General features: G+C 47.0%; 1 protein-coding gene across 1 annotated transcript in view; it reads right to left on the bottom strand.

Annotated features, from left to right (window-relative positions):
- Window positions 1-15,367, bottom strand: part of KNL1 (kinetochore scaffold 1) — a 579,877-nt gene that overhangs the window by 160,991 nt on the left and 403,519 nt on the right. The window contains exon 20 of the mRNA XM_078659817.1: window positions 2,776-2,877. Coding sequence (XP_078515943.1) covers window positions 2,776-2,877 — 102 coding nt within the window. The remainder of the gene's footprint in view (window positions 1-2,775; window positions 2,878-15,367) is intronic.

Here is a 15,367-nt window from a genome sequence, read left to right as displayed (position 1 = left end):
TGAGGAAGGTGTTAAGAAACCGGAGATCCAGTATTGGTGTGAGCACTCCGTCCTTCGTGGGAACCAATAAGTACTAAGTAACCAAATTGGATATATTGAGGGGCTCACTGGTCCGAATTAATTGTATGCCAGTCAGGTTGGCAAAAATGAGTTCTATCCCCAACAGCTCCTAGAAGGCTGGCGGAGGAGAAACTAAAGCTGATTTGTAGCAGCTGCAATTGGCATAAAAAATGACTCCTGCATCTGCCCATGCCCTTTACCAAATTCCCTTCATTTAGAGACAAAAAAAGATGTGGCCTGGTTGTGGAACAGGTTATGAGGACTACCACCAACGGTAGGTGAGGCCTCTTGAGTGACCTCTAAGCTTTCTGTATTATCTGTGAAACTGGCTAACAGGAGAAAGCAGGCTCGAACAGCGAGCCATAGCTGTTTTGTCCTTAAATCGCTCCAACGCAGAATCCACTTTCTCACCAAATAGCCTTGCTCCAACTGAAACTGGGATGTTGCCGGAAATATCAAATGCTATAGCAGAGGCAAAAACCAACTCAGGGAGAATGGAAAAGCTGGTTAGATCCTATGTGAGCAGTTAACTGGACAAATGCTGCTTGTTATAAAAGACTGGCCGGATAAGGATTTGAGAGATAAGAGAACAGTTCTTTAGGAGAGGAGTCACACAAACTAACTTAAGACTATAGGAAAAGCAACCCAAAGATAAAGAGGCATTGTGAACGGCCATGGCTGGGACAGTCTAGTCATATAAAGAAAACCAAAGTTGCTGCAAAATAAACGGTGAAGCTCATGAACAAAGTATAAAAATAAAGAAGGTAAAGGAACAGTAGTATGGGCTATATGGGCTGCACCTGTAAATAAGTCCTCAAAATCTGATATGCTCACACTTGACCCCACTACTGAGCGGTCACATTTCAGAGAAAACAAACTTTTTTTCTAATAGGAAATATAATATCAAGGAGCACACTAATATCTAAAGCAATTCAAAAGTGAAGTACAATATAATCTTTTAAATCATGTCATTAATGAAACATTTGTAGACGGGAGTGTTGATAGTTCTTGAATTCAGTTAGGTTTCTTTTATTTTCACAATTGGAAGAATGAATACATGCATCAGCCCAGCCAACGCATTTCTTCCGTAAAAGGACTTCATCAGGGTTAAACTTGTTCTTCTGATAAATTTATTGCTGCAGATTTCTCACCTTTTTAATAGATGCCAGAGCAGTACTTATGGGGAAGAGGGATGTGGATGGCTTCAAACCAGGAAGTTCTACAGAACCAAGCAGGCAAAGGGCCCTTCTCGACAGACTTTGCTATCCAGACAATAGTGCTTCATGAACATATGGAGGGCCACCCACATAGCTGCCAGGCAGAGGCCAACTCCATGAACTCTGCGTGCTAACGCAGTGGTAGCAGCTTTGGTCCTGGTGGAAATGGCATGCAGACCTTCCGGAGGCTGCTCCTCTGCCAGTGTGATAGCAGATCTTAACGCAGACAACAACACATCATTAGATGCTATGCTTCTGCACAGCATTGCCTTTACTTGCTTTGGCAAACTGCACCAAGAGCTGATCATCTATCAAGTGGTCTTTGGTGCAATCGATGTAAAAACTGAGCGTTCTTAGGTTCCAAGCGATGGGGCATTTCCTTCTCCTCAGAGGGGTGAGGTGGAGCATAAAACGTCGGCAGAGTGTTGGATCGGCCAGCGTGGAACGGCGTCACACTTTTTGGGGAAAGGATGCCCTGGTACGCAGAGCCAGCTTGCCATAAGCACACAAAGTCTGATGGTCACTCTTACGCTGTGCTGTAGTGATGGCAACTAGGTTTTTACGGCGAGAAGCAGTCAGGAACAACTGTTTAGGGGCTCGAATGGAGTACACATCAGATACTCAGGGAAAGATTGAGGTGCCATTGGGGCATCACAAAAGACAACAGGGAAACATGTTGCAGCCCTTTAAAAGCATGCCTCACAACCGGTGATTTAAATAAAGAGGGCTGATGAGGTAACTGTAAGAAGGCAGAAAGGGTTGAAAGTTAATCTTTAACTGCGCCCAGAGAAAGTCAGTGCCAGGTGAGAGACAGAACAAATAATGAAACAGACAGATTGACCAAGAGGGGTCAGTCTGGCAAGCACTGCACCAAACCACAAACGTGTCCCAACAGACTATACAGCTGCATGACAAAACTGCATGCAGAAACTGATTAACCACAGAAAGAGCAAAAGAAGTTTAAGGGTACAAAAGGCAGAAGGAGTCAGACCATGACCGATGGATAGGTTATAAAAATTCTTAATGGAAAATTAACTGAACAAGTGCGAGTAAATGGTGTTGCTTGTATCACACGAGTTGTAATAACGGTCACCACTGCCAGACCTTGACAAGGAGTAGACTGAGTGAATCCCATAACAGAAATCAGACAAACAAATGGATTCAGTCCTTCCATCTAGCACCTCACTCTGTCCCACCACCCATGTATCCCCAGGGACTTGCCCCGGTATAACGATCTGTAGCTAGCTGGCACGCTTTAGAAATACCAAAATATACATCCATACAGGGATGCCAATATAGGGTTTCATTACTTTAAAGTAGAAGAGTGAGACAACGTTCCAATTTCAGCAACACACAACCTGCTCGCCCTACTGCTTTAGGTGAGGCTTTAAATGCGAAAGGCACTCTGAAATAAGTGCCTCCAAGCACAATATTTTAATCAGACGCTAGTGAATGAAATGTAACTTCTTATATACGTTCCCCCTTTCCCTTTACCTACTCGTATTCAGAGCGATATTTGACCATGTGGTTCGCTTTCTTCTTTAGACTGCTTATCTGGGAGAGAAGGGCCTGCTTCTGTTCTTCCAAGCTTAACAGCTTCCTATAAACATTAAAACACAAATGGTAAATCCAAACAATCATCTTAGACGATCCAAATGTTAACACTTTACCATCTCATTTGTTCAATTAACAGTACTGCACGGGGGCGAATATATTTTGAGCTTTAGAAATGTTCAAGCTTTGCTAAACCATACAATATTCTTAGAAATGTGAAGGCTAAATCTTCAAACAAGCGTGTGCTATCCGATGTAGATTTTGCAAGTAGGATTACAATCTAAGGTGAAGAGATGGCAGATGGTTAAACAACACTAATAAGAAGCTGCTTAGGGATTCCTTTCTTCCTTGCAGATCCTTTCATACTTAAAATATCACCCGAATTTAAGCAAGAAACATTGAAATCACACCCACAGCTGGGCACCACCAGCTACTACCAGCCTTTGGTTATTAATGAAACCTGTGTTCCATTAATCAAATGTACTGCCACCATCAGAACGATAAGCAACAATGTGAGGAAAGCTCAAGGGGAGAATTTGCAAGGAGAGGAAGGAATTCATAAGATAAGTTCTTGCACTTTAGTGGTAGATCTTCGACCTGCTGATAATGTATGCCAAAAGTAATTATATTGCTTGAAACACACCAAATAGACTACGCAAAGCTAAAGGGGGTTTAGTTGTTGGCAGCAGACCAACCGTCTGCTGAAGGGGTTCATACATATCTCAAAAGAGCAGCAACAGCCCTCACCCTCAGAATGTTATTTGAGGAAGGTGGTCCACGCTGTTCCAGTAATATTGGCTATGGTATCGCAACATACAAATCATTCACGGTTTTTGCAAATTTGTCAATTTTCAGCAATCAGTTTGGTGACCATTTTATGTTACAACTAGGGTTTACTTCCCGACTTATGTAAATTCACAATAGAACTTTGGAGTAGGTGACACTCTAGTGCATGTATCCTGTAACCATATCTAAGGAAACCCTAGAAATAATTCTAAAAAAAAAGAGAACAGGAGCTATTCAGCTCCAGCACAATGCTCCATATATCAATCTTTCGGTAAAAGGGGTGTGCCGTTCCTCAAGGCAAGAGAAGTGCAGAAGATAAAACTGCAGGAAAAGGAATGTGCTCCAATAGGAACACGGGCCCTCATACACCTGAATGGGTGTAATGCTTCATCTTGGGCTAGCTCCCCATTGGGCCGGTGCTGCAATGCCAGGCGGGCACCCCCTGGGGGCTCTTTGCTGGAAATATTACTTAGCCTTCTGGTAAAGTGGGGGTGTGTGTGTTCGAGTATGATGCGTAGAGTGGTAGTAAAGAGTGGGTTAAAATAGGTGTGGTGATGCTCAGGTTAGACTATTTAATGATTGAGCTCACCAGCCTAATTAAAATTAAAATGCTAATTTAGGATATAATGGTCCAAGAAGCTTGGTAAGTAAATTGGTCTAAAACAAGGTTAACATGTTTCTCGCCTATATAGGTCAGAAAACGTTTATCTGGCGATACCTCAGGACCCAAGGAAAAAACCTACACTACATTCTGACTGAATTCAAATAGAAATCATTAGTGTTGGATTAATCAGTTACACAACAGGTCAAAGAGTAATATTGTAACATCTCACATATATTGTATATCAGTTTAACATTTGCCAACCAACTTCATGCGTAAAGGAATAAGACTGCATTCCCTCGAAGCGATAGGCGTCTCCGGGCAAGAGCTGCCTTGGAAACTCCAGCATGCAAAACTGCTGACATTACGCAGTCTCGGCAGCGGCAAACAGATCTAGGCAAGGCTCTCCCCACTCTTGAAAGAGATCTTGCACCACCTTTGGATGAAGACGCCATTTAAAATCCACTAGCCATCGACAGCTGAGTTAATCACCTCTTGTATTCAGAGAGGATGCCAGGTGTTGAACCATCAGAGACGTGCCTTTATGTATCAGCCTTGTCCAGAGACGCAGAGACTCTTGACAACTTACCATGTCTGTTTCAGTACCACATGGCAGTGGTTTTGCCCGTGAACACCTGCACCAGCCTCCCCTTGATTAAAGGAAGAAAGGTTTCAGCACCAGTAGAACTGCCTAGAGCTCCCACAGGTTGATATGAAGCCCGGATTCTGCCTCTGATCTCCACCTCTCCCAAATGGCCGCACTAGCCCAGGAGTGAAGCATCAGTCACTACAGTCCGCTCCAACAGGGAAAGGGAGAGGGATCAGCTGCTGACTCAATCGTGGTTCGTTAACCACCACCGCAGGTCTTTTGCAGTCCCTTTCGAGATCTGGACATGTTGGTTCAATATCCCTGATGCTGTGCCCACTGGGACTTCAGTTCCAAGACAAGGGGCGTGATGTACACATGGGGGTAGAGCAGCAGTCATGTAGATGCTGTAAAAATGGCAGAATTAGTGGCACAGCAGGAGCAAGCGGGTGGGCGAGCACGGCCTTAGAGCGCAAGCATGAGCATCTGCATCAGGAGGGGGACACAAAGTGTAGTGAACAAGGGGCATGTGTCACCAGCAAGATGCAAGAGGCCCAACAGCCTCAGAGTCAGTCTCACTGAAATCCAGGATAGAGGCTGAAACATCAGTATCATATCCAGAATATCCTGGACTCGCTGCTGGGGAGGACAGGCCCAAAACTGCCCCGTACCTATAACTGCAACAATGAAAGGGAGCTTCTGAGAGGGAGTCAGGTGAATGAAGATTTATTGAGAGCTGGCCTCACCCCCGAAGGGGTATATCTCCGCTCTAAGTTGTGACTTTGGCACGTTGATGGTGATCCCAAGAGAGTGCAGGAGGTCCGCCGTAGTCTGAAGGTGGGATACGAATCCCTGGGGCGACCCTGCTTTCAACAACCAACCATCGATAGGAACCTCGGACCTCCAATGATGTGCTGCAACCACCGCCAACACCTTGGTAAACACCCAAAGAGCACTGGTAAGGCCAAAATAAGCACAGCACATTGAAAGTACACTTTGACCACCGTGAATCAGAGATAAGGCCTGTGGGCCAGCAGGACTCGGATGTGGAAATATGCAATCTTCAAGTCCAACACTACCATCCAGTCTGCAGGGCACACAGGACTTGAGCTAAAGTGAGCATTTTGAAATTCTCCCTTTTCAGGGTGAAGTTGAGAAGGCACGGGTCTCAGACAGGACAAAAGCCTTCATCCTTTTTGAGTACAAGAATGTAGCAGGAATAGCAACCACAACCTACTTCTGATGCCGACACCTTCTTGACGACCCCCTTGGGCAACAGAACTGACACTTCCTGACGTAGCAAGGAGAGATGGTCCTCCGACAACCTGTGGTATAGGTAGAGGAGTTTCCAGAAAGGGAATGGAGGAGCCCCTATGGATTAACTGTAAAACCCATCTGTTCGATTTTATCGACTGCCACTGGTGACATATTCTGCTCCCCACTGGGTGCCGTGTTGGTAAAAGGGCCACCTAAAGGGTTTGAGGATGTGGCTGCTAAGGAGGATAGTCGACTGGTCCGACCTCTAGCTGGTGGTCCCAGTTAGTTTGTGGGAGCCATGTCCATCACCATATTAAGGCTGGGAAGCATGTTGGCATTGGTGGCTGGCTGGGAAAAGACATGACTGGTAGCCCCTTCTGTAGCCACGGAAGGGGCAAAAGGCAGACTGTGGTTGGAGAGGGGCCATATACCTGGCTGTAGCTCTGCTGCCCTTGAAGCGCTCCAACACCGAGTCTGCCTTCTCGTCAAACAGGCGGGAACTATCAAAGGGCTAGTCAAGAGCTAAGCCTGTGGTTCTCAGCCAGCTGAGAAGCCTAAGTGCCACCAACAATGTCATCGTTCTGCTCAGCAAGTCGCCGTGTCCAGTCAACATCTGATGGTGAACTTCACTGCATCTCTGCCATCTGCAATTGCCTGTGAGTGACTCAGGCTTCATCAGAAACATGGGCAGAACTTGTGCAGCCGAATCCCACACCGTTTGAGGACAATGTAAGATCCAGGACCTCAGCTGCCCTTCTCATCACCACTGTAAAAGAGGCACCTTCCTCCGTAGCCACAGTAGGGGGAGAGACCAGGTCTTGGGTGGTGCCCAGACTACTAGCATTCGCCAGTTACGCCTGTTCTTCTAGGGGATTGTGGTAACCATAAGTTCCTCCAGTCCCTCTCAATCGTCCCCTCTCCAGGCCTATGAAATAAAAAAAGGCACTGGCTCCAACTTAAATGCGATGGCACTGAACCTGGCATCGGGTGACGCCTGTGATTTCCATGTAGGAGTCGGTTATAATGATGGGAACTGAACCACCGATGGGTGTTGGTTCCAGGAGTAATGGCACTGATTTGGGCATTGAGGAAGATCACGACCTCGCAGGTGTTGCCACTCAGGATCCAGTAATAGATCCACAGGTCCTGACTAGTGCTGAGAGGGGATCCTCTAGTAGGAATCCAGTGGGGCAGCTCGCAAACCAGAGGGGCCCAAAGATGCTCCAGTGGGGTCAGGCTGTTCAAATAGGAGGTGCTTTCCCTCATAAAACTGAGTTGGGCGGGGTTGTTCAAAGAAACTGTGGGAGTCGCGGAGCAGACCCTTGCACAGGCTCCACAGAAGAGCAAGGCTTATAGTGCCAACACCTCATCCGATTATTTGGACCAGCGCGGAGAAGTCAAAGAGTGCTTCGACTTCTTAGCTTTCTTGTGCTTACGGAACTTACCCAACAACTTTGATTAAGAAGACTATCGTTGGGAGTGGCTCTTCGAGCAGTCCAGAGCCCTTGTGCACGACGGATTGTGAGCATCGTGGGGTTGTCGGGTGGCAAAAGCCTTTTTGGGCCCAGCTGGTAGGGCCTCTCCTCCTCTTTTGTGGAGTGAGGAGGAGCAAAGAAATGAGGTAGAGTGATGAATTCCTAAACATGGAAGGGAGTCACAAATATTTAGTGATCAGGTCAACCGATTTTTTGGGCAAAAAAATAGTGTAGAGCTGTTGGATTGGAAGTCCCAGAAGGTCATGCTTGTGACTAGCTAACCATCACAAAGAGGAAGACAGTCTTTAAGGGCAGGAAACTCAGCAAACAGCTATGCATTGGCTCAAAATAAAAGATGCCCAGACCAAGTTCAGATTTCACTGTGGCATCCAAATAGTTTGGGAGGGAATGCACGTGTCAAACCTTTGAGAAATCTCATCAGAAAAGGCGATTCAAACAAGAAAGGTTGGTCTGGCAACACACAAAGACCTCACAAATAACTTTTGATAGTGTCTACTGCAAGGCCATGCTGGGCCGAAGATAAAACAAACGAAAGGACGTCTAACTGCTTTGCTTGTAAGGGGTTAGTCTTTTGAACGCCACACCAGGTCATAAATATATTTCAGTTGAATGAATGAAATGGCATTTGTAACGCGCAACTATGCCCAGTGGGCGTCAAGGCGCCTAACGCAAACAACTAGCTGACGGCAGTCAGAAACAGGAGCTTACTGATATGCTTTAGTGAAAAACCAAGTTTTCAACGCTTTCCTGAAGAGATCAAGTGAAGGCAGTAATTTGATCTCCAGGGGAAGTGTATTCCAGATCTGGGGTGCCAGGATGGAAAAGGCCTTACTCCCCCATCTAGCCTTCTTAGCTCGCGGAATAACCAGTTGGTTTAGCTCTAGCGAGCGTAAACATCTGCTCGGAACATACCTGGTGAGCAGAGATCCAAGGGCATCAGCTGGGCCTGCCATCAGAGCACTATATGTGAGGCAGAGAAGTTTGAACAGGACTCTGGAAGGAACAGGGAGCCAGTGGAGATTCTTCCTAGCCAAGGTCATAGAGGACAGCCAAGGCAGGGCCAGAACAAAACGCGCCGCCGCATTTTGTACAACCTGCAGGCGCTGCAGAAGGCCCTTGTTGGCCCCGGCGTAAAGTGAATTACAATAGTCGAGCCTTGAGCCAACAAGAGCGATCACAACCTGCTTCCGTGCCTGAGGGGAAAGATAGTGGACGATTCTTTTCAAAGTCCTAATGACACCCCAGCAGGTGGCCACCGTCCTATTGACCTGGAGTTCCATGGAGAGCCGAGTGTCAAAGATGACGCCTAGGTTCCTAGCAGATTGTGTGGGAGTGGGGCAGATGCCTAAAGATGAAGGCCACCACTCACCCGACCACATGCCCTGGTCTTTGCCAAAGACCAGGACCTCTGTCTTGTCACCATTCAGCTTTAGTGAGTTGAGAATCATCCACTCTGCAACAAGTTGCATGCAGGATCTAAAGCTTGACGCGGTGACATTAACAGAGTGGGTCAGGGACACCATAATCTGCGTGTCGTCGGCATACGACACTACCTCCATCCCCTGAGATCTTACTAGTCTTGCAAGGGGGGCCACGTAGACATTGAACAGGGTCGGACTCAATGCCGACCCTTGTGGCACCCCGCATTGCAGAGACTTGACAGGGGAGAGGTACTCTCCTAGCATTACACGCTGCTCTCGTTGGTGAAGAAAGGAGCTCAGGAGACTGAGGGCCGGTCCTGCTACCCCTGTCTCCCTTAACCTAGATGTTAAAGTGTCGGGAGACAGGGTATCGAAAGCAGCTGTAAGATCCAGCAGTACAAGCACGGTGGTTTGCCCCAGATCTACTTTCCTGCGAATATTATCCGTGACTTTGGTCAAAGCAGATTCCGTGCTATGTAGCTTTCTAAAGCCATGCTGGGACCCATCCAAAAACCCTGAAGCATCAAGGAAATTGGAAAGATGATAATTCAAGTGGGCCTCCAGCATCTTAGCAGGGGCCGGCAAGAGGGATATTGGCCTGAAGTTCTTCAATATGCCGGGATCCAGGGAGGGCTTTTTGAGAAGAGGCTTTACAATAGCTCTCTTCCATTCCACCGGGAAAATACCATGTTCCATGGCTCCATTCATAATTTCCAACATCGGAGGAAGAATGATGTCCCTACGGTCCTTTAGTATTTTCAAAGGAACCGGGTCCAGCGGAGAAGCTGATTTCGTTTTGTCGAGGAGGAGATTGAGTCCCTCCAGGGAGAGCGCAGGGAAATGGTTAAGGACCTGAGGAGTATCCGCATCCCAAGATTCCAGAAGTTTGACTCGAGAGGAGTCCTCCTCACTCAGAGAAATCCTCTGTGATTGTAGAGCTAGATAGATATCATCTATTTTATTATAGAAGAAATCTGAGATGTTGTTACAAAACTCCTGTGATGCAACCACGGGATCAGGTGCCTGGAGAGAGCATAGAGAGTCCACGATCTTAAAGAGCTCTTTAGATGACGTGAGAGCACAGGTCAGGTTGGTAAAGTGATCCTGTTTTTCCTTAATCACTCTGCTCTTATATTCTCGTAACATGACCTTGTAGGCTTCTCTATCTTTAGGGTCCCAGGATTTGCGCCATCCCCGTTCCTTTTTTCTGCATTTTTGTCTGAGAAGCCTCAGTGCCTCAGTAAACCAAGGAGCTGTTGGCTTCTGTCGCGCTACAAATTTAAGAGAGGGGGGGGCTAGCTCATCTACGGCTTCAGTAATAGAGTCGATGAGTTCTTGTGCCACCTCATCCACCATCCGCTGAGATGTGATATTAGTATTTTGAATAAAAGGGGCGAGAGCCTCATTTGTAAGATTCCTGAAGTTTCTTTTGAAACATTTCTTGTTGGTACCCAGATTACCTTCAAGACAGGGAATGTCTAAGGACAGGGGAACTGCTAAATGATCAGACCAAATTATCGGCACAGGCGTGCCGACAGTTAGTCTAGAATCATTAGAAAATATCCCATCGAGGGTATGACCAGCCTTGTGAGTCGGATGAAGAACCCTTTGGACAAAGTCACATGCCTCCAGGGAATTAACCAGGGAGGATGTGTCTTTCGAAGCCCTATCCTCTAGATGAAAATTCATGTCACCGAGAATGGTAAAGTGAGAACTACCAAAGTAGGGTTCCAGAATTCTAAAAAGCTCGGAGCAGAAATTGATTCTGGAGCCTGGAGGTCTGTATACGAGGATTCCAGTGAAGGAACTCGACGGGGCACACACAATACTAAAGTATAGGGCCTCAAATGGATCGGTGGAAACCGATAAAGATTTTACAGTGCAAGAGAGAGTGGACTTAAAAAGAATAGCCAATCCACCACCTCTACAACGCACTCTATCCAACCTCTGAAACGCGTATCCTTCCGGTATAGCCTGAAGAAGGTCGTGGCCAGAGGAGTCCGAGGCCCATGTCTCGGTGACAAAGACCCAGTCCGGCTGCCTCATGGTAACAAAATCATGAAAATCTATCCCATGTTTGATCAGAGACCGTGCATTAATCAGAAAGCCCTGTTTGGGTTGACCGATTGGTCGACCAGGGAGAGGGAGAGCAGGACTCCTAGTAGCCTGTGTAGAAAAGTCAATGGATGTTTTACATGAGGGGCATGACCGCGCCTGATGTAGAACCTCCGGGAGGAGCCGATGATGGCAAAGATTCACAGGGGGTCTAAGAGACAGCAAGACACGAAACAGATCGACCTTGGAAGACGGAGCGGACAAGTCGGGAGTATCAGGGTCCAGCCCGTCCTGCAACGCGTCCTCAGTGCGGACGGGCGCAGACGGGCTGAACTCTGGCGTAACTCCGGCGTCAGTCTGGCGTCCCCGCTGCGCGTACCCGCCTAGCGTCCAACTGAGAACTAAAGCGTCAAGCCTACCTGTTCGCGCAGAAAAGCGGCACCATCTACTTCCAAGATGGCACTACTGCGAGGAGCTACGCAGGGAAGCGGACCCGCCCAACAGCGGTGTGTTTCCCAGAAGTTAAAATGCAAGTGAGGGCCAGGCGCAGTTAAAAGCAGGGAATAATAACAGAAAACGGAAAGAAAATGAAAAACGAGGTAAGCTTTAAAAACAAGCAGCAGCTCGAATCCTGAAGCGCACAGAGCGCAGGCACAGGTCAAATGTCAGCTAGAAAGGAAGAGCTAATGATTTTCCGCACTTATGTAACCGCCTAGCGTCCAACTGACAACTAAAGCGTCAAGCCTACCTGTTCGCGCAGAAAAGCGGCACCATCTACTTCCAAGATGGCACTACTGCGAGGAGCTACGCAGGGAAGCGGACCCGCCCAACAGCGGTGTGTTTCCCAGAAGTTAAAATGCAAGTGAGGGCCAGGCGCAGTTAAAAGCAGGGAATAATAACAGAAAACGGAAAGAAAATGAAAAACGAGGTAAGCTTTAAAAACAAGCAGCAGCTCGAATCCTGAAGCGCACAGAGCGCAGGCACAGGTCAAATGTCAGCTAGAAAGGAAGAGCTAATGATTTTCCGCACTTATGTACCCGCCTAGCGTCCAACTGACAACTAAAGCGTCAAGCCTACCTGTTCGCGCAGAAAAACGGCACCATCTACTTCCAAGATGGCACTACTGCGAGGAGCTACGCAGGGAAGCGGACCCGCCCAACAGCGGTGTGTTTCCCAGAAGTTAAAATGCAAGTGAGGGCCAGGCGCAGTTAAAAGCAGGGAATAATAACAGAAAACGGAAAGAAAATGAAAAACGAGGTAAGCTTTAAAAACAAGCAGCAGCTCGAATCCTGAAGCGCACAGAGCGCAGGCACAGGTCAAATGTCAGCTAGAAAGTTCCCATCCTAAATGGAATTTGTGGCTGTCCAACAAATGCAATTGCCGCTGCTCAGTCTCCATGCATGCATGGAGGTGTAGACGGTGCAGATCTGGGTGGAGGACCATGCTCTTCTAGTGTGACAGGAAGTTATTGCAACGTGACCGCCCGATACAGAAACAGATGCTCATGCCCAGAAGGGCATAACACTCTCCTAGCCCATTATGGTCCCAGAATGTCTTTGGGCCCGGTAGTTATTAATGTTTTTAAGAACTCAAGGCAGGTGTGGGGACAGGGGGAGTTGCACAGGAGTACCGCGTTTTATTCCAGCTGGAATGTATCTCCTAATGAATGTTCTTGGGGAAAACCGAATGTGCAGACCTTTTGACACTGCGCATTGTCAACGGTGGCAAAAATATCTAGACAGGATTATCCCCACTCGGTGCCACCCCAGGATACTGATGCGATTCGTGGTCTGCCATATACTGACTGGCAAGTAAGTCTTCTCTGGTATTCAGAGACCCTGCCAGGTGGTTCGCGATCAAGAAGTACCCTGGTGCTCCAACCACTTCCAGAGGCGTAGAGCCTCCTGAAAGAGGACCCAGGATCCCACTCTGCCCGCTTGTTACAATACCATATGGCAGTGCTGTTGTCTGTAAGAACCTGCATCAGCCTCCCTTAATGAACAGCAAGGAGGCTTTTGGACATGGCCGAATGGCTGGTAGATTGATCCTTTGATCTCCACCTCCCCCAGGTGACTCACTCATCCCTGCATGGATGAATCTGTCACTACGGTCAGCTCTGGGTGGGGAAGGAAGAGGGACCTGCCGCTGGACCAGTTGCATTTGAGCAGCCATCACTGCAAATCGAGCCATCTCCTCCAGGACCTGGATGGCACCAGCCAGATTGCCTTGATGCTTGGCCCATTGGAAATTAAAATTAAATTAAAGAGCACAGCATGCTTGTGCTGTCTGGCAAGGAGGATGAAGGCCATAAGTCTCAAAGCTGCTCGCACTATGATCCAAGACTGCGCCTGAAACATTGAGATCACAGCCCAAATGACCAGCACTCGTTGTGGTGAAGGGAACGCCCTGCTCGCCACTGTGTCCAGGATTACCCCAGTGAATGTGAAGGAGTCAGGGGGGATTTCGGCTCATTGATGGTGAACCCCAAAATGTTAAGAGGTTCGCTATTCAAGGTACAGAAATACGAACATAACGTGTATTTGTAACACGCACGTTTACCCGTAGGTATCTTGCCGCTGAATGACCGATATTTATTGTTACCCAACTCAATGGAACTCATTTTATCGACCTCTGATGGATGAAAGGCTAAGTGGACCAGCAGAGATTTGAACCTATGACCATGAGGTCGAACACAGGCCCCTGCAGTGGGTGCATTAGTCCAGTGAGCCACCAGACCTGGCTACTAAATACTGGCATCCCTCACCTCCAAAGATGGTAAGCGACTATCGCCATTACTTAAGTGAACACCCAGGTGAGCTAGTGAGGCTGAAGGAGAGACAGTGAACAGAAAATGCATGCTCCTGGTCTACCTTGAACCTCGGATAACATTAGTGGGACTGCATGACGGGTATAAGAAAACAAGCATCCTACAGATTGAAGGACACTATCCAGTATCCCGGGTCCACAGCAGAGAGGATCTGGGTCAGTGTACATGAATAACAACCTTGCTTCACTTCAAGTCCAGTACCCTTTCAATGGCAGTCTTGGAGAAATAAATGCACTTGTCAAATTCGCTCTGATGTTTCATCGCAATAGCAGACAGGGCAGAGAGGAAAGGCAGGCCCTCTATGAGCGTCAATTTGAGCGGTCATGGGAACGGCCTCGGGACCGGGACAAACTTTTCATTCATGATTTGGAGCATGAGCAGGATTGAAGAAAAGGCTGAAACTTCTTGTGTAAAGCGACATACAGCTTTGCCTCCGGGTGTATGGGGGCTCAATTATCCAATAACCTTGAGCTGTGTCCCAAGCTTAGACACTAAAGACACATCTCATGGGGGTCCATGCCTGAAATCTGCTTCTTGCAGTCCTTGAAGGCTTGAAACCTGTTGTTTTGGGTGGGGAAAACCGACAAAGTTTGGAGGGACCTCCTGATTCGCATAAGATAGTGAAGAAGGAAAGGAACTGACGACAGCACACAGGCAAGGCACTTATATGCGGCTCTGCTCCATCACTTTTGGGGCAGTATGAAGTTAGCACGGAGCCGCACTATGCTACTTAGCGGCACACGGGAGCACTGCTATAGAGAAAATGTTCTAGATCCAGTCGGGCACCTGGGCGTAATTCTAAGGTAAAGTATTTGTGACAAATTAAAACTCTGGATTAGGCTGGGAATCTTTTAGGAACACAACACTAACTTGGGTATTGGAAGGCTCTCAGGAGGCCTTCTGCCTCGACTAGAGTACTGAGCTCATCCTTTTGCCATTGGTATTTGATATCGCCCTAGCTTCTGATAATGTTCTGTTGGGCTTAGTTTTATTTTAACTCTCTACTGCATTTGATACCATGGACCTTGCCATTTTTTGTAAAACACAACCCAATCGATAGGGTCTGTTCGTCCTTTAGATTAAAAATACACACGTATTTGACACGCGCGTATTCTAATCCAAAGTTGTGTATATATAAACACACTCTTATTCGAATTCAACATTGTCAAAACTTCAAATCAATCGGTGAAGAACTTTCGTAGATTTAAGATTTTTATCAAACACACTGACATTTTTATGTGTCTGTTTGTGCTTTCGATTAAAAACATGCGCGTATTTGACACGTGCTTTTTTGAATCCAACGTTGTGTATATAAAAACACTCCCCTATTCGAATGCAACCTTGTGTCAAAATTTCAAAGCAATCGGTGAAGAACTTTCGGAGATTCGAGATTTTGAACAAACGAACAGTTAAATTTTTATTTATATAGATATGTACACACACACATAGATTTATACCGAAGTATAATACCAAAAATAATGTCGTCCTCCAGAATGATATCACAGCA

Source organism: Lissotriton helveticus, chromosome 9, assembly GCF_964261635.1.
Source record: "Lissotriton helveticus chromosome 9, aLisHel1.1, whole genome shotgun sequence".
Lineage (NCBI taxonomy): Eukaryota > Metazoa > Chordata > Amphibia > Caudata > Salamandridae > Lissotriton > Lissotriton helveticus.
The sequence above is the reverse complement of the archived record's forward strand: the minus strand, read 5'-3'. Positions and strand labels throughout refer to the sequence as shown.